This window comes from Geotrypetes seraphini, chromosome 8 (genome assembly GCF_902459505.1).
Source record: "Geotrypetes seraphini chromosome 8, aGeoSer1.1, whole genome shotgun sequence".
In the NCBI taxonomy this organism is placed as follows: domain Eukaryota; kingdom Metazoa; phylum Chordata; class Amphibia; order Gymnophiona; family Dermophiidae; genus Geotrypetes; species Geotrypetes seraphini.
In genome coordinates, this window is record NC_047091.1 from 120,936,052 (window position 1) to 120,960,860 (window position 24,809).

General features: G+C 43.1%; 1 protein-coding gene across 3 annotated transcripts in view; it reads right to left on the reverse strand.

Moving 5' to 3' along the window:
- Positions 1-14,645, reverse strand: part of CELF5 (CUGBP Elav-like family member 5) — a 94,820-nt gene extending 80,175 nt beyond the window's left edge. For all 3 annotated transcript variants that reach the window (XM_033955023.1, XM_033955022.1, XM_033955035.1), the window contains exon 1: positions 14,387-14,645. In XM_033955023.1, coding sequence (XP_033810914.1) covers positions 14,387-14,645 — 259 coding nt within the window. The remainder of the gene's footprint in view (positions 1-14,386) is intronic.
- Between the last annotated feature and the right edge of the window lie 10,164 nt (positions 14,646-24,809).

Here is a 24,809-nt window from a genome sequence, read left to right on the forward strand (position 1 = left end):
GCTGTTGCATCAGGAATCTGTGTCTAAACAGTAGGATGTCAATGTATACATATTGACCAGGGGTAGTGGAATATCTTTGGGGTTGCAGGGAACAAATGAACCCAATCTCCAGCTCCACCCCAAGCACTGTAGTAGCTTATGCAGTATTGCACAAACTATTGTTGGGATTGTGGCCCCTGCGACCCTCCCCATTCTGTTGCCTACAAAATCACGTCACAACTTTGTACATCTCTTCTAAAGAGTCTGAACTCGACATTTATTTATTTGGTTCATTTTATATCCTGTCCTCCTCAATGAACTCGGAACGGGTTACAAGGTTGACATACATAATGCACAGACAAATGGGTTATAAATTTACATGTGTGCAATATAGATTGATCTTCTTCAGTTAAACACAACAAAGAAAAATGGGGAGACCCAATGATCCACAGTGAAAACAATCCACTGATGAAAACAAAAACAAGAACTGTGGATACAGATGTTCTGGAGATAATTTATTAAACACTGACATATAAAACCATGAAAATTCAATTAAAAAAGTACAATGATAAAAAATACTGTGATAAAAATCCAACCAGACCCTACATGGTCCATGTTTTGGTGAACACGCCTTCTTCAGGGGTCCAGTGGTTTGCAAACTCACATTTAAAGAATTGGACTGTAAACAGTCTATTTTCTTTAAACATTTGAGCAAAAAACACCGCAGACAAGCTGAAGTAGTTAACACACACAGAGAGTCAAATTTAGCAGAGAGGGGTCCTTTTACTAAGGCGCGCTTGCCGATTTAGAACGCGCTAAAGTTAATACTTCCAAGCCCACGCTTACTTGGGCACACATGAAAAATATAAAGTATGCTATCCAGTGGCGTACCTAGGGTATGTGGCACCCAGGGCCCATCATTTTTTTACCCCCCCCCCATCTATATGAAAACTATGATTTTTAGTAACAATCCACATATCGCACAACAAGATGTACCTAGGAAAAAGCAGCATCTTAAACACTGCAGTGAGCACTAGAACACCAACACATACATTGTAAAACTAAACAAGCCAGATCCCGCACAGTCAATTGATCCTGTAGTCATTGCCAACTGAAAACTATGTTCTTTTCATACACACAGAACAGAGATACACCCTCGCCCAATATGGAATAATCACAAACTAAAAATAGAAATATGTAGACAAAAGTTAAACTGAACCGCCAAGAAACCAGACCCTGGATACAATGCAACACCACAAAAACAGTAACACATGTCCTCTAATACAGTGCAAAATATAAAGACAGTAGATGTAAATTTGAAAAAACTGATACATAACAATCACCACTTTACAAATTAACAAATAAAAATAAAACAAATAATGAGAAATAAAAAAATACCATTTTATTGGACTAATCCCCGTAAGCTCGGTCCCCATCCCCGCAAACCACCTGATTCCATCCACACAAGCCTTGAATTGTTTATATTAAAGTATAAAAAGAAACAATATTCTGTACAATTGTCAATTTATAAATCAGCGTCTTCTCCCCACTCTCTCTTCCCCATTTCCCTTCAGCGTCCTCAGCCCACTCTCTCTCCACTTTCCTTCAGCGCACGCACATAAAAACAAGCAAGTAATTTATAAAATTTTCATTCTATTCACTCATGGAAATTAAAGTCTAAATAATGCCAGTCACATAACAAAACATGATTTTACAAAAATAATTCCCTGCATAGTCAAGCCTGCAAGGATTACTAGATGTCTTTCAGCAGCTCCCCTCCCTCCCTCCCCCTTACCTTTGTGGCCAAGTCAAAATGATCTACCAACAATAAAATTTTAAAAACACAAAGCACGCTGTACGCAGAGAAAATGTTAATTATCATTTATATTCCGCGGGTTTTCAAAGAGGTCAAGGCAGATGACTTTATGCAATGTCACCTCAGTAACAACTATACAAAAATAGACAAATATTTCCCCTCCCTTTTTACTAAAATGAAATAGCGGTTTTTAGCGCAGGGAGCTGCGCTGAATGCCCCATGCTGCTCTCAACGTTCATAGGCTCCCTGCGCTAAAAAACGCTATTGCAGTTTAGTAAAAGGGGGCCATAGTGCAAAATATAGACAGCATATATAAATTCTCAAAGCAGACACATTTTGATCACTAAATTGAAAATAAAATCATTTTTCCTACCTTTGGTAATTTCATCAGTCTCTGGTTGCACTTTATTCTTCTGACTGTGCATCCAATATTTCTTCCCTTCTTTCAGCCTCTTGTATGCTTCCTCTCCTCCAGACCTCATTCCCTCCCCAATCTTTTTCTTTGTTTCACCCTGCCCCTTCTTTCTTTTTCTCTCTCTCCATACCCCCTTTCTTTCTGTATGTCTGTTTTTCTCTCTCTCTCCATGCCCCATTTCTTTCTTTGTTTCACCCTGCCCCCTTCTTTCTCTCTCCATACCCTCTTTCGTTCTGTATGTCTGTCTTTCTTTCTCTCTTCCTGCCCCATTTTTTTTTGTTTCACCCTGCCCCCCTTTCTTTCTTTCTGGCTCCCTATCCCCCCTTTCTTTCTTTCTCCCTGCCCTCCCCTATGCCACCACCATTGGGAAAATGCTGCCACCGCCACTGGGGAATAGGCTGCCACAGCCACCATCGGGAACAGGCCGGCGCCGTGTTCGCCCTGCTTCTCTTCCCCGTGGGGACGACCAACTCTCGCCAACTGACGTCAATTCTAACGTCGGAGAGGACGTTCTAGGCCAGCCAGGCAGCGTCAGAATTGACGCGGGTGGCGAGAGTTGGTCGGCCCCACAGGGAAAAGCAGGGAGAACTCGGCGCCAGCCTGTTCCCGATGGCGGTGGTGGCACTCAAGTGGCTAAAGAGCCGCAGTTTGCCGGCCTAGGGAGAACATTGGAGGGTGGCCAGTTGTGTACCTCCTTGGGACGAAACCCGAGACGGACCCCCCCTCCCACCTTGGTATGCCACTATCTGTATCTCACTCCCTCCCTATGACCAAAAATTCTCCTTTCTTCTATTCCCCGTGTACACAACCATCTCTTTCCCTCCCTTCCTCTCTCCCAAGTCCATGCCTTCTGCGTCCAAAAACACATTCCCTCCCCCACCTCAGCATCTCTTTCCCTCCCTTCCTCTCTCCCAAGTCCATGCCTTCTGTGTCCAAAAACCCATTCCCTCCCCCACCTCAGCATCTCTTTCCCTCCCTTCCCCTCTCCCAAGTCCATGCCTTCTGTGTCCAAAAACCCATTCCCTCCCCCACCTCAGCATCTCTTTCCCTCCCTTCTTCTCTCCCAAGTCCATGCCTTCTGTGTCCAAAAACCCATTCCATCCCCCACCTCAGCATCTCTTTCCCTCCCTTCCTCTCCCAAGTTCATGCCTTGTGTCCAAAACGCACTCCCTCTCCCCTTTTGTGTTCTGCGTTTGCCTCCCAGCCCATCTTTGCAACTTTCTCAGCAAAACAGAGCTCGAGCCGCAAGGCTTGTCTTCTGTTTCCTGCCTGCCCTGCCGCGCACAAATAGCCGACCGGAAGTATTCTCCAACGTCAGCGCTGACGTCGGAGGGCAGGCTTTGCTTAAGCCCTCCCTCTGACGTCAGTGCTGACATCGGGGAAGACTTCCGATTGGCTACATGTGAGCGGCAGGGCAGGTAGGAACAGAAGACGAGCCTCGCGGCTCGAGATGTATTTAACTCCGCAGGTCCCCTGTCCAGCTCTCTCCTGTGCACCCCCTTGGGGCGTGCACCTGGGGCAGATCTCCCCTAGGTACGCCCCCCCTAGGTACGCCACTGACACTATCCAATTAGAACGTGTTCTCTTCAAAGCAGCAATTGCAGGCTGAGACAAAGAAACAAAAAGCTGGCTGAACATTCTAGAGGTAATTTTCAAACTGTGCATTTTGGTATAAAGTCTGAGTTGTTTTTGCTTGTGAACTGGACGTTATCCCAAATTCTCCAGGGAAAGTATGCACATGCTTCTATCTTTGAAAAGTGACAGTGTAGAGACTTTTCATAAGCAAATTTTTATTGAACATAATGCACAGAGAGTCAACAAATGAATCTTGATTCTGCTCAAAACATGCATCCAGAACTGCCCCCAGCCCCAAATGTAGTTAAAACTATATGTATTGTGGAATTACATTCATCATTTTAAGGATTGAGAGAGGATACCACTGAATGAGAGGCAAAGTTTTCTCTCATATGCAATCTCTGCTCATTGCAGTATGTTCCTGCTCTCAGCTGTGCAAGGGGGTTAGCATTGATGGATCTTCTCTTTCAATCAGTCCTTAGTGCTGTTCTTTAGCTCCATTGTTCAAAGCTCAAAGTCCAATGCATGACCTGAACTGGGAGACAGAAATTGGTCTCAGTTTCTGGACAATCCTCAGGTATCGAAGGAACTGACACCTTCTTTGACACATCTGAAGCTTTAGTGGTTGATGCAGCTCCAGGACGCATGTACTTCATTGCCTTTAGGGCCTATTCATTGGGCCCAGAACTTTTCTTCATGATGAAACAGTCACATACTGCATATTCAGATAGCCATTGCCAATATCCTAGAGAAGGGGTACTTCTCAACTCAATCTTCAGAACATACAAATCCAGTCTAGTTCTCGGGATACCTGTGGCTATTATCTGGACATGTGTTGAAGGGCCTGGCCTTCTTCTCTGACATCACCAGAAAACTATACTGTGTGACGTCAAAAGGAGACGAAAGTAGGAAGGAATAACCTGCCTTCTTTTAGCAGAGCTGAAACACGGTTAGATAAATTGAAAGGCTCTCTTAAAAGTTTCTTGTTTAATGATGCATTTGAGAGCTGAAGCTAGTGGCAAACATGGGGGTCCATCCCCAAATAATTAACCTCTCCACAGTGACAACGTAGCCTTTTTAGGCTCCCATTGTACCCTTCCTTTTGGGTTTTCCTTTCATTGTTTCTTTCCTATTACAACTGTAGTTCTACCCTCCTTCCACTTTTGTTCATGATAGGAACAGTCTTGTTTTAGTCTTGTATGACCTAAGTGTTCTTCCCTGGTTTTTAATTGTAACCCGCTTAGAAATTTGCAAAAGCGTTTAATCAAATTTTAAATAAAACTTGGAAGGCAAACTACCCTATAGAAAAAAAAGAGAGGTCCTATGGCTGGGAAATTATTCCAAAAAATCCAACACAGCAATCAACTGCAGCAGTTAATGGAAAAGAAGAAAGTGCAGGGCCTTTGGGTTTTTCCTAGAAGTTCTCGAAACATGTTCCATATTGGTGTTGTTGGATGACATCATACATTTGTGCAACAAGGGGGTTTACAGTACTTTATCTTCAAGTGAATACCTTTAGCATCTATAGCATCTATAGTGAGTGTGTAAACTTGTGCAATATATGAAAGCTCCCACCAACAAAAAGGCTCACAGACAAATATTGCCATTAACATGTACATTCCACAGCACTAGAATCCCTACATTCTGCACAGTGTCAGTAACTGGGGTAATGCAAAGAGGTTAATGCATCGCCTCTGACAGCAATATATTAACTCCTTCTGTACAAGTAGTAAAAAAACATTATCAGTCAGAGAACAAGTTACACTTAAGCCTCAATGGAACTCCATATCCTGAAAACTTTTAGCAGGGGAAGGAAGCAGAGCAAGGGGCTATACAGCAGAAAGAACAGAATTTCAAATAAAGATATAAAAACAGTGCTGGAAATAAGTGCTGAGAACCGTGAGCCCAAGAGCAATTTGAATGACATTTTCTCAACATGAAAATCACCGGAAGAAAAGACATGGCTATTGTTACATTCATATGCTAAGAATTTGGGAAAGACTTTTGAGGTGGAGGTGGGTAAATTTTTGCTATCATTCCGGGAAATGGAATTTACCACGAACAACGTCTACTACGAGCTATCAAAACTAAAAGTAAACAAAGCTATGTGCCCAGATAATCTACACCCTAGAGTACTTCGAGAATTGTAAGATGTCCTGGCAGAACCGTTAGCCAAACTCTTCAATCTTTCCCTAAACAAGGGAAAAGTTCCCTTGGACTGGAAAACTGCCAACGTTATCCCACTCCACAAAAAGGGATGCAGGTCAGAGGCTGAATATTATAGACCGGTGAGTCTCACATCAATAGTGAGTAAACTCATGGAAACGTTGATTAAAAACAGATTGGACACGATTGGACGAAAGATTAAGGGATCCCCACCAGCATGGCTTTACGAAGGGAAGGTCTTGTCAATCCAATCTGATAAGCTTCTTTGACTGGGTAACAAAAAAACTGGATGGGGGAGAGTCCCTGGACATCGTGTATTTGGACTTCAGTAAGGCTTTTGATAGTGTCCCACACCGTAGGTTGTTGAACAAGATGAACACGTTAGGATTAGGAGAAACACTGACAGCATGGGTAGAAGACTGGCTTAGCGGCAGACTTCAAGGGGTGATGGCAAACGGTATTCCCTCAAAAACGTCGAAAGTGACCAGTAGAGTGCCACACGGCTCGGTCTTGGAACCGATGCTATTTAACATCTTTGTAAGGGATTTGACTCAGGGACTTCGAGGCAAAATTACATTATTTGCCGATGACACTAAAATATGCAACGTTGTGGGCAGGGCAACAGAACCTGATAGTGCAACCAGGTCCAACATTATGGAACAGGACTTACTGTTACTGGAACAATGGTCCAGTACTTGGCAGCTAAACTTTAATGCCAAAAAATGTAAGGTAATCTTGGAAGCGGAAATCCATGCAGAACATACACCTTGAATGGTGAAAACTTAACAAGAACTGTTGCAGAAAGGGAGTAATCATCCGGGAAGATATACAAGCTGCCAAACAAGTGGAGAAAGCTTCAGCAAAGGCTAAACAAATGCTGGGTTGAATCAGAAAGAGCTTTATCAGCCGAAAGCCTGAAGTCATACTGCCGTTATACAGATCCATGGTGAGACCTCACCTGGAGTACTGTGTCCAGTTCTGGAGGCCACATTATCAAAAGGATGTGAAGAGAATGGAGTCGATCCAGAGAATGGCCACTAGGATTGTCTCAGGACTTAAAGATCTCCCATATGAAGAACGTCTGAGCAGACTGCGCTTATATTCTCTCGAAAAGCACAGAGATAGGGGGGACATGATAGAAATATTCAAATACATCACGGGCCACATTGAAGTGGAGGAAGAAATCTTTTTTCTTAAGGGTCCCATGGCGACAAGAGGGCATCCGCTAAAACTTAAGGGGGGAAGATTTCATGGTGACACCAGGAAATACTTCTTCACTGAAAGAGTGATTGATCGATGGAATGGTCTTCCATGCCAGGTGGTCGAGGCCAGTAGCGTGCTCGACTTCAAGAGATGATGGGACAAACAGATGGGGTTGCTACAGAGTTATGCTTAAAAGATGGATTCTCAAGGGAGGGAGAGTTCTTGAGTGGGCAGACTTGTTGGGCCGACGGCCCTTTTCTGCCGTCATACTCTATGTTTCTATGTCAAACCCCAGCCTTGTACTAGTTGTCAGGATCTGACTACCAAAGAAACCTCCACCAATCCATCTGCTAACAGGTATACTATTAAGGGCATTTTCAAAACACTATGACATCCAAAAAATGGCATAAATCGGCACTTAGACATCCTAATATAGTGGTTCTTAAACTTATCTTAGGGCACCCCCAGCCAGTCAGGTTTTCAAGATATTCCTAATGAATATGCATGAGGCAGATTTGCATGCCTGTCACCTGTATTATATGTAAATCTGCCTCATGCATATTCATTAGGAATATCTTGAAAACCCGACTGGCTGGGGGTCCCCCAGGACAGGCACTGACCTAATCGTCAGTGCCAATTTTCAAAACCATTTATCTGGATGTCGTGCAAGGCGTCTTAGCCGCTGTGCGTTCAAAACTAAAGGGAAGTGTGATGGAGGCATGTTTTGGGCGGGCTTAGACTTGGACGTCCTGCGGTAATAATTGAACCTGTCCCATGATGTCTTGGATGAAATTTAGATGTTCTGAGCTAAACCTATTTTAAAAGGATCTGAGGATCTAGATGACCACTGGAGGATTTAAGTAATGACTCCCCTAATACTCCCCCAGTGGTCATTAACCCCCTCCCATTCTACAAAAATCTGAATGAAACACTGTATCTAGAACAACAGCACCTAGATGGGAAAGCCTAGTAGAGCTTCACACAAGAACATAAGAATTGCCAATGTTGGGTCAGACCAGTGGTCCAACATGCCGAGCACTCCGCTGGTCAAAGACCAGCGCCCTAACTGAGACTAGCCCTACTTGTGTATGTTCCAGTTCAGCAGGAACTTGTCTAACCTTGTCTTGAATCCCTGGAGGGTGTTTTCTTCCATGACAGACTCCAGAAGAGTGGGTGGGCTAGTGAACCATAGAGAGGAGGACCCAGGCCCATAAGTCACTCTAAACAGTACATTTCTGGTGGAAAATATGAGGCCACCAAAACCATACTATACTGCTATAAAGGTGCCACCTGCAGCCTTAAGAGCTATTGGGGTGGTATACTGGTGGGTATAGTAGGTTTGGGGAGAGTTTGGGAGGGCTCAGCATAAATTCTAAGGGGGTTATGGTGAGATGTACTTCTGGCACTTTTTATGTGAAGTTCATAGAGTGCCCTCTAAGGTGCACCACTGCTCTACTGTCAAGTCTATATGGCCAATCCATTACAATGCTGGTCTCTCCCACATCCAAATGGCCGGATTTGGACATTTTTGTAGTAAAAAATAGTTAACAAAGTTGGACATCCTAAGGTTGGACGTCCTGGTGGCTGAGACTTCTAAGTCGGTGATTTTCAAAAATAAAAATGTGGACGTCTAGTTTTGAAAATGAACATTTCTTTGCCTCTAACTTTTGACGTCTTGCATGAAACATCTAGCGTCAAATGTCCTATTGAAAATGCCCCTCCACATCTACAGAAGGGGCCTGTCAATCTTCCCCATGACCTGGATAAGTGTGGGCGTGCACAGAGAATTAACAGCTTTTAAAACTTAAAAAAATGAAATACCTAACATCTACAGAGTTACTGAGTTAAACTGCAAGTCACTGCTGAAAATTAGGGTTCCCAATTGCCATCCAGAGCCCAAGAACAAGGTGATTCCAGCTCCTGGGGAAAAAGCACTGCTGCACCTGTGCCTAGATTTTTAGTTTGAAAGCAAGGATAAATGGTTTGTTTTGACCGTGTAAAGGCAATTTATGCATGTAACGTGGTACGAGTGGAGTCTGTCTGTCTGCAACTGGCAAGGTGTGACCGCCAACAACCCTGTTCACATGACCATCATCTGCCTGGTGGTCACGTGGGCTCCAAAGACAACGGGCTTTGCAGCTGATGAGGAATGTTTCACAGGGTGACAATTAGTGGATACTCATTTTCCTTCCTTACAACTACCTTGCTAATTGACTTGAAACAATTTGCTTCTGTATTCAGTGGCATAGTAAGGGGGAGAGTGAGGGGGGGGGCAGACCACCCTCGGCACCATCATGGTGGGGGCGCTGGCATCTCTCCACCCCCATGCCACGCTTGCGTCCTCCCTTCACCCCCCCCCCCACCTTTTCCTCTTTAAATCTTCGCCAGCGTGAACAACTCTTCCAGTCTGCTGCTTGTGGCAGTCTGGCTCCCCTCTGAAATCACTTCTGGGTTGTGGGGCCAGGAAGTGTAATCAGAGAGAAAGCCAACGCTTGCACGAGCAGGCCAGAGAAGCTGCTCGTGCTGGCGGAGATTTAAAGAGGTACAGGGGAGGGAGAGCACAAGTGTGGTATGAGAAGCGGGAAAAGAACGGGGGTGGGGTGAGGTGGAGAGGAGGGCAGGCACCTTCTACTCTCGCTACACCGCTGTCTGTATTTAGTACAGCAAAAATATCAGCATCCTCTTTCTGCCTGAACTGCCAGTCTCTCCTTAATAAGAAAGAAAAATCTGGTGATTTGTTGAAGCTCCTATAAAAACATACCATAACTTGGGGCCACTTGTGTGCATCTTTTTTGTACCATTAATATTAAACATTTTTGCCAAGTTTGGCTGGCACCTATGTTCCCTTTAAGCAGAGCACGCGAGCAATCACTCATACATTCTAGGAGCGCCGCTCACAGATTTTACATGGTCACTCACAAAAATACTCGCAAATCTAGAAACTTGTTGCTTTTTAGAACTTGTCGCTCACACACACAAAAGATTTGCACGCACATGGCTAATCCTTCGAGGGAGCACTGGCTAGCATTATACTGTTAATCTTCAAAACTGTGTACTAGCTCCAACATCCACAAACCCACTGACCTAGAGCCCAGATATACTAAAGGGTTTTCTGTCATTTGGGGGTCAAATTATATAAATGGAGCTCAACAATGGGTGCTGGATAAGATCGGTGCTAAGTATGATTCTATAAAGGATTTTCAGTCCTTATAGAATCGCATTTAGCATCTACTCCTGCACCCTGAGCACCAGATTCACGCTTGATAAAGCCTAGTGTAAATGCTAGTGCCCAAGTTGGGCCCGGAGACCTATTATTCTGTAACAGCACTCACAGCTTTTTGGAACACCCCTGACATGCCCCCTTTTGAGCTGCGTGGCATGGAATTTGGGCGCCAAGCATTATAGAATAGCGTGCAGCCAGATGCACATTCAAGTCCTAACTGGTGCCAATTAACATTGATAATTGGCTGTTAGCTGCCAATTATTGCTCGTTAAGGACTCATTAACTAATTAAGTTGCATGTGCATCTCAGGATAACACCCAAATCTAGGCACCCAAATCTGAGCACCACAGTTAGACAATGTTCTGCCATGCTATGTTTGCCATCACTTTGCATAAATTATGTATGTAAACTTGTAACCCATTCTGAGCTCTTCTGGGAGGACGGGATATAAAACTAAATAAATAAATAAATATAGAACCAGGGGTTTGTGTCTATGAGCAAAATTCTTAACACAGAGGCTCCCAGGTATTCCATTTTGCTAGTGTTTGAATAGGACATAATTTGCTTCATATATATGTAGGGTGACCATGTTACCCATTCCAGAAGGAAGACTTTGACCAGTCCTGGATTTCTGCCAACCTCATCCTGGTGCATTATGGGACCTGCAGCACTGATTTCAATGGAGAAAATCATGAACTACAAATGCTATACTGCTTTGGGATGTAATTTTAAAACCAGGACTGGCCAAAAGTCTCCCTTCTGGAATGGGTAACCTGATCACCCTATATACATGTTTTTTTTGGGGGGGGATTGAGGTTTGTTTGTTTTTTTTTACAGATCATTAGTCCTTCTGTTCCAAATGTGCTGGCCTAAGTAGGCAGTATGTGGCATTGTCTGAAATTTCATCACCTTCCCTGACTTTAGACCACAAGTACCTATCAATTTCTTTGACTGGATGTCCATAGAATTGGATAGGAATGCGCTAAATATGGTGTATTTAGATTTTAGCAAAGCCTTTGATAGTGTTTGATAGTCTAATAAATAAACTGAGTGCCCTTAGTATGGGCCCCAAAGTGATGGACTGGGTAAGAAACTGGTTGAGTGGAAGGCGACAGAGAGTGGTGGTCAATGGAGATCGCTCTGAGGAAAGGGATGTTACCAGTGGTTTGCTTCAAAGTTCAGTTCCTACGCCTGTTCTTTTTAGCATTTTTGGAAGTGATATTGCTGAAGGGCTTTCAGGTAAGATTTGTCTCTTTGCAGGTTATACCAAAATCTGGAAAAGAGTAGACAACCCTGATGGTGTGAATAACATGAGGAAGGGCCTAACGAAGTTGGAAGAATGGTCTGAAATTTGGCAGCTAATATTTAATGCTAAGGAATGCAAGGTCATATATTTGGGCTGCAAAAACCTGAGGGAACAGTACAGTTTAGGGGGTGAAGAACTTTTGTGCACAAAAGAGGAGCAGGACTTGGGTTGATAGAATGTGATGATCTTAAGGTAGCCAAACAGGTTGAAAAGGCAACAGCAAAAGCTAGAAGGATGCTAGGGTACATAGGGAGAAGTATAGCCATTAGGAAAAAGGAGGTATTGATGCCCCTGTATAAGACTCTGGTGAGTACATAAAATAAGGAGTCAAATTGTCCTAATAAGACTGGTGAACACAAGCTGTTATGAAAATGTCCTTTTATTCATCCAATGATTCAAATGACTTTATTCATCCAATAACTCATTGACTCGACTAGAGGAAGGCTACTAAAATGGTAGGTGGTTTTCATCATAGGTGTCTGGGGGACAGACTTAAAGATCTCAATATGTATACTTTGGAGGAAAGGGGAGATATGATAAGAGAAATTGAAATACCTATGTGGCATAAATAGGCATGAAGCCAGTCTCTTTCAGTTGAAAGGAAGCTCCAGAATAAGAGGCAAGGGATGTAGTTAAGAGGTGATAGGCTCAGGAGTAATCTACGGAAATACTTTTTTACAGAAAAGGTGGTAGATGCATGGAACAGTCTCCCGGTAGAGGTGGTGGAGACAAATACATTATTTGAATTCAAGAAAGTATGGGACAGGCACGCGAGATCTCTTAGAGAGAGGAGATAGTGGATTCTGTGGATGGACCATTTGGCTTTTATCTGCCATCATGTTTCTACAAGTGTTTCTTTTGTGCAAGAGAATACATACAGCATTTTGTAGATCAATGGTAAGAAACAAAGTGGAAACCTTCATTTTTCACAGACATTCAATGTTGATGTATTTCTTAAGGTACACACTGCCACATGGCAGTATACCCAGCTATAATACTTCCACATGATGCCCATATCTATAGCGACACTTTCACCATTTCCGCAGATGTGCTTAGACATTTATTACAAACAACGTGATTCTTTCTAAAGTGACCAAGGACTCATTTTAGTTAAATTGTGACACTAAGCTCTGGTCACTTTAAGATAAGCAGGGACTATATGGAAACCTGAAGGCTTTAAATTTGTATATTTTGGAAGCAGGGCACTTTCTGCCAGCTTCAGTTTTAGAAATGCCGGTCACTTCTGCCATTTGGGTTTTAACAGCCTGGAGACTAATAAGACAGCATTTCAAAGGTCTGGAATGGGGCCACTTGATATCCGAAAAGGATGAATGGAAAAATCCTGAGAGGGCAGGACACATCAACAAAACTTCAACACTGCAATATCACAATGGGTTATACAGGAATAAATTGGGAATGTATATTAAGAACTCTTAACCTAAAGTGAGTTTAAATGCCAAGAGCTCTCCTCAGACCACCTCCTTCCAATCACAATACTCAGTAACCATTAGGAGCACCCCTAGCCTCATGAAAAATTTCAAGAAGGTTGCCATCTTTTGCTTTAAAGGCCAGCAGTGCTCTGAGAGTTTTCATAAGAGCACAGTAGAAAAGCAGGGGTGTTAAACAGACAATGTTGTGTAAGGTCTAATTAGACACTGGAAATATTAGCTTACTGGTAATGGTGGAAGTGTGGGAAGACATATATTCATTCATTGCAACTGTGGCACTCCTGGGTGCATCTGAACATGCACCATCAAGGCAAGTTCACAATAGCAAATTTTTCATATTACATACAGGCATATACAGATATAAATAATACAGTATCACTATGTGTGTGTGTGTATATATATATATATATATATATGTGTGTGTGTTTGTTTGTGTGTATTTATCTACATGTTAACACCACTATACATAACTTTACAAATACAGACAGGCCTTGACAGATATAAATATATACAGAATACTTTTATTATCTTCTAGTTGTATTTTATGAATCCTTTTCCAAGACTCTTTCTGCCAAGAAACATAGTACAATGTTTCAAAAAAGATAATCACCAGAAGACAAGCCAGTCCAAAATTCTCACCCTTTTTTTTATCTATTCCACACACAGAAAAAAAAAATCTGAGGCCAACCTAGAAAAAATAAAGCATGCAGCCTGAACAAGACAGTTCTTGTTAGTACTGACAGCTCTGATGTATCTCATTCTTTTCCCTGGTTACCTACTACATGATTTTAGGGAATCTGGCCACCTATTGCGGTCATGGCTTAGGATCTCAGCTGTTTCTCATAGACTCAGTCACAGACAAGCAGACTTCTTTGTGAGCAGATCCAGTGTAATTCTGCTAGGATTACTACATCCAGAGATGCTTCTATGGGATTGGGGGGGGGGGGGGAGGGAGGGGTAGAAGAAAGGCTTCACAGCAGTGACTTAAAAGAACTGAAATTTGTCCTTACCTCTGAAAAGAGGGAGAAGGAGATGGAGACGGGAAACATAGAAAGGGGGTGTGGTAGGAGAGATGAAAAGGGCGGTAGGATAGCATAAAGGATGGAGACAGGAAGAAGGAGCAAGGATGGGTAATAAAGGGACTGAGGCAGGAGGAAGAGGTTAGGATGAGTAATAAAAAGGGTAGAGAAAGGAAGAAAGGTAGAAAGGATTTAGGAAAAAAAAAGATGTTCTAGCTGGCTGCAAGGTCACTCACCTTTGTGCATCCCTGTATATCTGTCTTTCAACACAGTCAATTCATAGATTTTGCCAAACTGCTCAAAAAGGGGCTTTAGGTCCTTCTCTTCCAGGTTGCGGGGAATCTGCCCCACAAAGAGCTTGATGGCATCCAGGTCCTTCATGCTTTCTGGCTGTGGGGGAGGCTCGGAGCTGCTCATAGGGAAGGGTCTAGGATGCAAGAGATGATGCTGCTGCTGCTGCTGCCTTCTTGTTTCACTCTCTGTCAGTCTGGCCATCTCCAGCCCTTCAGCAGGCTGGATCAGTGAAAATGAACGAGAACAGGAGGAAAAAAAAAGGCTCTCAGTTGGAATGAAGCTCCAATTCCAGCAGCAGCAGCATCAGGACCACAAAGAGGAGCTCCATACAGCCCCCTGGTGGTCATAGGCACATCCTGCATCCACCTGCAGGTTTAAATAATAGGCTTCCTCTAGTCCTGGGAAGCAGCAGGAAGATAATCCCTCCTCTGTTAAGTATGAGATAAGAGAGCAGGCTCTGCTTCTGATAGACAGCCATGACCCACCGGAAGAGCAAAGGGAGCTAGAAAAATGTGAAAAGCAGAAGGTTAGGGTACAGAAAGGAACCCTCCCAATCCCTAAGACAGCGTTGAAAAGGATCCCAGATTCAGCAGAAAAGCCCATGTGGTCCAGAACCAGGCAGACTTACAGCGGTTAACTAAATTGCGCTCAGATAAGATAAACAAATCAGGTTCACCCAGAATAATGGACTCTAAAAATCTGTAAGCAGAGAGCAGCACAGTGGCTACCTAGAAACATATAAGGTAACAAATTCAGATAGCTGAATTCATATGCTTCAACTGAATATTTAAACTTTCCAATCTCAGAGCAGCTAAGTTATACTTTAGAAATGCACAAATTATGTAGCCCAAATACAAACTCCCTCATATGCTAAATTAGCCTGCTACAGCAAACAGGATAATTTTGAGTGTTCCTCCCACCCATGAAATCAGTCAGCACACCTGGACTATGAAGAGAGCTTTTCCAGAGCCTGCTCCAAGGTTATGGAATATTCCTTCTCTTTTAAAGGAAGTGCAGGTTTGGGATTGTCTTGATTTTCATATTTTAAGCCAGAGTTACTTACCTACTAAAAGCTGCCCACCGGTTACCACCGACTCACCAAATAAGCTACAAAATACTACTACCCATGTTTAAAATTTGTGCTTCTGGTGAACCTTAATACCTATCATGCTTTTTGATTCCTTATTGTCCCTCTCACACACTCAGGTCAACTCAACAAAATCTGGTCAATGTTCCTATTTTTCATGAAATCACCTATGATACATGACACCCAAGGTTCAGGGCTTTGGAATAAATTACCAGCCCATCTCAGATTTCCTTCCTCACTCTACAATTCAAAACCGGTTAAGACTTTCCTTTTCACTGATGCCCAGTATTGCACTTCTGAGGATGCTGGCCACCAGCCTAGACTATACAACCCTCTCCATTTGTATTTTCTCACCCCACTTTCCTATTGGACACTGAAATTCTCCCTTCCTTCCCCCAAGGTCTATTATATTTGTGTAATCCCCCACCCCCTCTTATTATAAGAATGTAAGCCACCCAGACATTGTATTTTATGGACAGAATAGAAACTCTAAATAAACTTGGGATGGGGAAGATGAGTCTTATTGACTATGGGTTGACAGGGATGCTGTTTGTGTATAGAGACATAGCATTTTTTTAAAAAATTATGTATGATTAAGATGAATATGGGAACCAAAATGTAGCACAAGCTGCTCTAAAGTTTATGACTGTAATCCACTCTATACTAGTCTGGAATCAAGATTTAGGAGAATATTTAGCAGAACATAAGAATATCCATACTGGGTCAGACAATGGTCCATCTAGCCCAGAGGTCTCAAAGTCCCCTCATTGAGGGCTGCAATCCAGTCGGGTTTTCAGGATTTCCGCAATGAATATGCATGAGATCTATGTGCATGCACTGCTTCCAATGCATATTCATTGGGGAACTCCTGAAAACCTGACTGGATTGCAGCCCTCAAGGAGGGACTTTGAGATCCCGGATCTAGCCCAACTATCCTGTTTCCAACAGTGGACAATTCAGGTCACAAGTACCTAGCATAAACCTAAATCATAGCAACATTCCATGCTACTGATCCCAGGACAAGCAGTGGCTTCCCTCATGTCTTTCTCAATCACAGACTGTGGACTTTTCCTCCAGGAACTTGTCCAAACCCTTTTCAAACCAAGATATGCTAACCGCTGTTATTACATCCTCTGGCAACAAGTTCCAGAGCTTAAGTATTCATTGAGTGAAAAAATATCTCATTTGTTTTAAAAGTATTTCCATGAGTCACGTATCGCCATGCCTTGGAGAAGCAAAGGCTGAAAAACAGCGCCAGACGAACCACAAAAAGGTGAACCTATTAGCCCAGCTTGGACCACTATAATGGCTGAGGTCACTGTGGCAGTTGAAGCTGCCTTAGATAAAAAGCTACAACTTTTTAGATCAGAGGAAGCCCACGAACAAATAGATATAGCCTTAATTTACAACTGGATGCAGATCTACAACATAACTCCAACTTGAAAGATTGAGTGGCTCCATTGGAAAGGCGGTGGCAAGAATCTATGCACAAACCCTTTAGGAACTAAAACAGAAGGTGGACGATTTGGAGAATCATTCCCGATGGAATAATTTACAGCTCGTGGGCTTGCCAAAATCGATCCTGGACAAATATTTTCCTGGGGTTTTGGAATCTTGGCTCTCTACCATGTTGGCTTTACAGGATAAACTCACTTTTGTATTGAATGGGCCCACCGTATGGGGACACGCAGAGAAGATTCTGTTCGATCCCAATTGGTATATTTAGAGTCCTCAACTTCAGACACAAATGGCGGATTTTACAATTTATATGATCAGGACACGAACTTACCTAACAAAATAAAAAGGTGTCCTGCTTTCAGGATTATTCGCTTCATGTACAGCAGCAGCATAAATCAGTTGCACCTATTTCCTCAGTGTTTGTCAAAAAGCAGGTTGAATTTGCACTACTCTTATTTATTTATTCATTCAATTTTCTATACCGTTCTCCCAAGGGAGTTCAAAATGATTTACATGTCTGTCCTGGTGGGCTCACAATCTAGCTAATGTACCTGAAGTAATGTGGGGGGGATTGACTTGCCCAGGAGCAGCAGGGGTTTGAACTCACCATCTCAGGGTGCTGAGGCTGTAGCTTTAACCACTGCACCACACTCTCCCCCCCCTGCCAAATGACTCACCTATACAGGCCACACTCAATATTTTGACTAACCTTCCTCTGCATAGGCTTTTCTGGACTCTCTTTTGTCGGACTCGGTGCTCACTTGAATTTGTTTCCCTACTTGGCCAGTGCTGCTGGATTGCTATACATTGCCTCTATAGTGCATTGTAAAGGATTCCTTCAGCTTCATGTACTTCAAGTTGTGCTCCTAAGGCTGCAATCAGACTTGTTGTACTGTCTTTAGTACTTGGTGTTCTTATTTACACCTCATTATTTATTACATGTGGCTTCTAAAGACATTATATGTACTTTGCTGAGCTCTGGAACAGTTTTGTTTTTTGCTTGCTTATAATAAAGCTGTTTTTCATGTTATCTGCTAATGTGGAGTGTTGAAGTGAATGGAATGAGGGGAGGGGTGTTTGTATGACTGTTCTTGAGGAAGGTAAGTTTATGGAGACACTCTTGGGATTAGATAGGGAATTTAGGGTTAGAAGGGATGGGGGGGGGGAACATTCTAACACTTCCTGGCATAAATTATGACATAAAATACACAATGAATAAATAATATTTGTTAATGGTCCACAGCATTTCTTGGGTATTATCACAGATTGGATATGGAAGGGTCACCGTGTCTGGGATGGTGTCTCCTATCCAAAGATTCCATTAGCTGAATTTCTTTTACTATTTCCTCCTACTTTACTGGTTAGATTAAAATTTAAAACTTGGAACATGGAGGGAATAGGATCACTTAAAAACGCAAAAAGATCTTACATGTGTTATATAAGCACAAGGCCTCCATACCTCCAAAGAACACCAGAAATTGAAATCCTGGTGGATGGGACAGTTTTGAAGCACCTGTATAAAGAAAGAAGGTTGGAGTAATTGTTTTATTCCATAAAACTTTACAGGTCATGTTTATACAATTACAACAATTTATTATTTCTATAACGCTACCAGGTGCGGTACATCATACATGCAAGAGATAGTCCCTGCTCAGACGAGCTTATAATCTAATGACACACAGAGGGGGCTAAAAGGTGGTAGGGGACTATTAACGGAATGACAGACAGATATGTTGGTTGGGTGAGTGTTTAAACACAGCTTCAAATAAGTGGGATGGCATGCTATTTTTGATCTGTAATGTAAATGCGCCAAACACTTATAATAAATCATTCTATCGACAACTCATAGGCCACATTTTAGCTGGGCCCGATATACCGAAGATAGGGGTCCTTTTATTAAGATGCACTTCCATAATGCGTGTGTTAGCATTTAGCGCGCACTAAATCAGCTAGCACACCTTAGTAAAAGGACCCTAGTTGGAGGGGACTTTAAAATAGTGGCATACCCCTTTCTTGATAAGACTTTTCATTCTACCAAGGACCAGGTTGATTTGACTAGGGGAATTCCTTTATTTTGTGATACTCTAGGGATTATAGATGTGTGGCAAAACTTTCACCCACAGGATCAGGATTATACCCATCTTTCCCATGCTCATCAAACACATTCAAGAAGACTATATTTTGTTATCTCAGGATCTATTTGCAAAGGTAGATGCTGCAGTTATAGGCTCTACATTGATATCAGATCATGCCCCGGTATAATTCACACTGCAGGTTGGCATGCCATTGAATATTCCCAGGAGATGGGCTTTTCCTTTAGATCTTTATACAGATCCAGTTTTCAGGGAGTACCTATGAAGCAAATAGGTAGACTATAAACATTTCAATGCACAGCATTCCCGGGATGAAATTCTATTTTGGGAAACTGCCAAGATGGTCTTGTGGGGAGACATAATAGCCTTTTCCAGTCATAAGAGGAAAACCAAGGATCAAGAGATTGTATAATTGGGGAAACAGCTAGTGCAGCTCCATAGCCAATGTGGTGTGTCACCTACAGACCTGCTGTGAACCCAGTTACTAGCCACCCAAGCTGCTCTCAATGAAATTTTAGACTAACATGCAAAGAAATCTGCATTGTATTATCAATATCAGCTTTATAAACACAGTTGGCCAATTTAATGAAAGCTGGTCAGAAATACCAAAGAATACTATTCTTGAAAAACTCAGCAGAATCCCTAGTACATAGATACAGAAATCAACAAAATTTTTAGGGACTGTTACTTGGACCTCTATAAACAGGATTCTGAGCATAAGGGTCTAGATCCAGATATATTCCTCAAAAATATAGATCTTCTCTGTTTAGGGTTGGTACAATTGGCTAAATTGAATAGTCCCATTGATGACAATGAAGTGATAGGGGCCATAAACAAGAGCTCTTTATATAAAGCCGCAAGTCCAGATGGTTTTAAAGCTGAGTTTTATAAGTTGTTAAAGGATAACATTGCCCAACCCTTGACTGCAATGTTTAATAAGATCATTCACACTCAGGCACTTCTAACTTTGGAGTGTGTTAGTATCATTGTTTTCCCTAAACCTGGGAAGGACCCCTAGTATCCTTCCTCGTATAGGCCCATATTATTGCTTTGTTATGAATCCAATTATTAGCAACTATTTTGGCCAGTTGGTTAGCTTGGGTTGGGTTGTATGCAATCATCACATGGTCAAAAATATCAGCACATCAGGTTTGATGCTGAGAAAGCACAGTTACTTACCATAACAGGTGTTATCCAGGAACAGTAGGCATATATTCTCACTGATGGGTGATGTCACCGACGGAGTCCCGGTACGGACACTTTAAGAACTTGGAAAGTTCTCGATGGCCCGCACCGCAAATGCGCGAGTGTCTTTCAGCCCGACGTAGGCGCGTGGTCCCTCAGTTAAGATAAGCCAGCTAAGAAGCCAACGCGGGGAGGAGGGTGGGTTGTGAGAACAGGTATTAGCCTGCTTTCCCTGGCTAACACCTGCTACAGTAAGTAACTGTGCTTTATCCCAGGGCAAGCAGGCAGCATATTCTCACTGATGGGTGATCTCCAAGCTAACAGAATGGGAAGGTTGGCCATTAGGAAAATAAATTTTGTAAAACAGATTGGCCAAAGTGCCCATCCCGCCTGGAGAAAGACTCCAGATAGAAGTGAGAAGTGAAGGTATGAACTGAGGACCAGGTGGCAGCTTTACAGATTTCCTCAATAGGAGTAGATTTGAGGAAAGCCACAGAAGCTGCCATAGCTCTAACTTTAAGGCTCTCCAGAGCCAGTCTGGTCTGAACATAGCAGAAAGAGATGTCGGCAGCGAGCCGGTTGGAAATCGTTCTCTTGGAAACAGGATGCCCTAACTTGTTTGGACCAAATGAGATGAACAGTTAGGGAGATGTTCTATGAGGCTTTGTCCTGTCAATGTAATAGGCTAAAGCACACTTACAGTCCAAAGTATGCAAAGCCGCTTCCCCAGGATGTGAATAAGGCTTAGGGAAAAAAAAATGGTAAGACAATGGACTGATTGAGATGAAAGTCAGAGACAACTTTTGACAAAAACTTTGGATGTGTGCGCAAAACCACCTTATCATGATGGAAAACCATGAATGGTGGGTCTGCTACTAGTACTGTAACTCACTGACCCTCGTGGCAGAGGTGAGAGCAATAAGAAAGACCACTTTCCAGGTAAGAAACTTGAGATGAGCTGTGCCATTGGTTCAAACGGTGGCTTCATCAGACTGGAAAGAAGCACATTAAGGTCTCAGACTACAGGTGGGGGCTTGAGAGGTGGTTTCACATTGAAAAGCCCCTTCATGAATCTGGATACCAAGGGACGAGCAGTCAGAGGCTTTCCCTGTACTGGTTCATGATAAGCAGTAATAGCACTGAGATGGACTCTAATGGATGTAGATTTAAGTCCACAGTCAGACAGAAAAAGTAGATAATACAACACCAATTCCACTACCAAGGAAGTTGGATCATGATGACGAAGAAGACACCAGGAAGAAAAATGAGTCCACTTCTGTTAGCAACACTGTTGCATGGCCGATTTCCTGGAGGTATCAATAATTTGACAGACAGGCTGAGAGAGGATAATTTCAGAGGAGCTCAGCCCAAAAGAAACCAAACTGTCAGGTGTAAAGACTGCAGATTGGGATGTAGAAGCGATTCCTGATTCTGAGTGAGCAGAGTAGAAAATATTGGCAGCAGGATGGGTTCCCTGGAATTGAAGTAGAAGGGAGAACCAATGTTGCCTGGGCCACCGTGGAGCGATGAGAATCATGGTGGCTGCTTCCCGTTTGAGTTTGAACAGAGTTCTCAACATTAGAGGAAGAGGAGGGAAGGCATATAGAAACCAACCCGTCCAATCCAGAAGAAAAGCATCCGCTGCCAGAGAGGAGAGTAAAGTCTGGAGCAAAACTGGGGCAATTGGTGATTGTGAGGGGCTGCAAATAAGTCCACCTGTAGAATGCCCCATTGAGCAAATACGGATTGGAGAGTGACAGGGTCGATAGTTCACTTGTGAGGTTGAAGAATTCTGCTGAGATTGTCTGCTAGTAAATTCTTCTCTCCTTGAATGTAGACAGCCTTCAGGAACAGATTACAAGCTGACGCAAATTTTCTGGGCTTCCTGACACAACAGGAGAGAGCCCTTGCCTCCTTGCTTGTTGATGTAGTACATCACAACTTGATTGTGCAAAGGAGGACTTGAGGACAGAGAAGATGTTGAAACGCCTTGAGGGAGTAAAACATTGCTCTGAGTTCCAGGAAATTGATGTGAAACATTCTTTCCCTGGCAGTCCAAAGACCTTGAGTATGCAGATCGTCTATGTGTGCTCCCCATGCATAAGGAGACGCGTCTGTTGTGATGATCTTGTGATGAGGAGGCAAGTGAAAAAGACCTCTGGAAAGATTGGAGGTCAACCACCACTGAAGCGAGTGCAGAAGAGACGACATCACAGATATGTGCAGTGAAAGACGATCCGTTGCCTGAGACCACTGAGAAGTCAGAGTCCACTGGGGAGTTTGCAGATGAAGTCTTGCCAATGGTGTGACATGAACAGTGGAAGTCATGTGGCCCAGAAGAATCATCATGTGCCTGGCAGAGATAGTTTGAAGTGGAAGCACTTGCTGACAGAGACGTATGAGCATCTGAAGACGATTCAATGGAAGGAACTCTCTCATGAGAGTAATGTCTAGGATCGCTCCCGATGAATTGAAGGCGCTGAGTCGGAATGAGATGAGATTTTGGGAAGTTGACTTCAAATCCCAGAAGCTGAAGGAAAGAAATGGTCTTCATGGACCACTTCCTGAGATTAAGGAGCCTTGATCAACCAGTCGTCCAGGTAAGGAAAGACCTGAAGGCGGTAGGAACTGAGAGATGCGGCCACCACAACCAGGCACTTCATGAATACTCTGGGAGAAGATGCCAGGCCGAAGGGGAGAACTTTGTATTGGTAATGACGCTTGATCTGAAACCTGAGGTATTTCCTGGAAGCCGGATGAATAGGGATATGTGTGTAGGTTTCCTTGAGATCTAGGGAGCATAGCCAGTCATTCTGATCGAGTAGAGGATAAAATGCAAAGGATAACATCCTGAACTTCTCCTTCACCAAGAATTTGTTGAGGTTTCTGAGATCTAAGATGGGTCTGAGAGCTCCAGTCTTCTTGGGGACTAGGAAGTAATGGGAGTATAACTTCTTCGATGGCATTGAGAAGCAGGGATTGCACCTCTAGAAGACGAGAAGACTGAGCAGGGTGCGAAGCAGACTCTTTTGGAGGACTGTCTGGTGGAAAAGTCTGAAAATTGAGAGTAACCCCGATGAATGATGTTGAGGACCCAAAGGTCTGAAGTGATGAGTTCCCAACGATCGATGAACAACTGAAGTCGACCTCCGATGGGGTGAGGGCAAGGTGAAGAAATGAGAAGAATGGCTATGTCCCTGAGAAACATGTCAAAAAGGCTGTGTAGCTTTAGGTTGCGCAGACTGCTTGTCCTGCTGTTGCTGCTGACGAGGTTGTTGCTGCCTTTGTCTTCAATGAATCCACAATGAATATGCATGAAAGAAATTTGCATATAATGGAGGCAGTGTATGCATATCAAGTTTATGCAAATTCATTATGGATATCCTGAAAACCTGACTGACAAGGGGGTACTCCAGGACCGAGTTGAGAAACACAGGCTTAGATAACATTGATAGGCGGTATATAAATACATAAATAAATAAATGGAACAAAGTTGTGTAGGTAAATTTGATTAAAGACAAATCTAGACAGACACATTGCATGTGATCGCAGAAGAGGTCCATCTAATCCAGGGTTTTCAGCTCAGTCCTTGGGACACAATCAGCCAGTCAGATTTGCATACAGTGGAGGTAGAGCAAGGAAATTTATCTCTTGCCTATTTATTGTGGATATTCTGAAAACCTTGGTTTGAGGTTGAGGTTTGAGGCTGAGGTTGAGGTGAGGTTGAGGCTGAGGAGCCTGGAGAGGGCGAGCAGCAAAACACCTCTGATATGAAGACTGTGGTCTGAAAGGACGAGCATGTGGATGCTTTTTCTTGTTTTTAATCAAGGTGTCCCACCTGGTCTCATGAGCAGATAACTTCTGAGTGGTGACATCCAAAGAATTCCCAAAAAGCTCATCGTCCAAACAAGGAGCATTGGCTAAGCGATCTTGGTGGTTAACATCCAGCTCAGACACTTGAAGTCAAGCTAAGCCCCTCATAGCCACAGCCATGGCAATAGCGCGACACATAAGTTCAAAGGTATCATAGATGGAGCGAACCAATAACTTAAGCAGTTGCAATAAACTAGAAGTATATTGTTTCAAAAGAGGAACCTTACGCTCAGGAAGATACTTTTGAAGAGTGGAGACCTGCTGAATCAAGTGCTTGAGATAAAATGAGAAATGGAAAGCATAATTGCCAGACCAGTTGGCAAGCATGGCATTTTGATATAAATGCTTGCCAAAGCAGTCCATGGTCTTACCCTCTCTGCCAGGAGGGACCGAAGCATATACACTGGCCCCTGCAGACTTCTTCAGAGTGGACTCCACCAGGAAGGACCCATGAGGAAGTTGCGGCTTCTCAAACCCCAGAATAGAAATTACTCTATAGAGGGTGTCAAGCTTGCGAGGAGCACCAGGAACAGTCAAAGGAGTTTGCAGATTTTTATAAAAAGTCTCCCGCAAAATATCAATGAAGAGGGAGCTTGAGAAACTCTTTAGGTGGTTGATCAAAATCTAAAGCATCCAAAAATGCTTTAGATTTTTTTGGAATCAGACTCC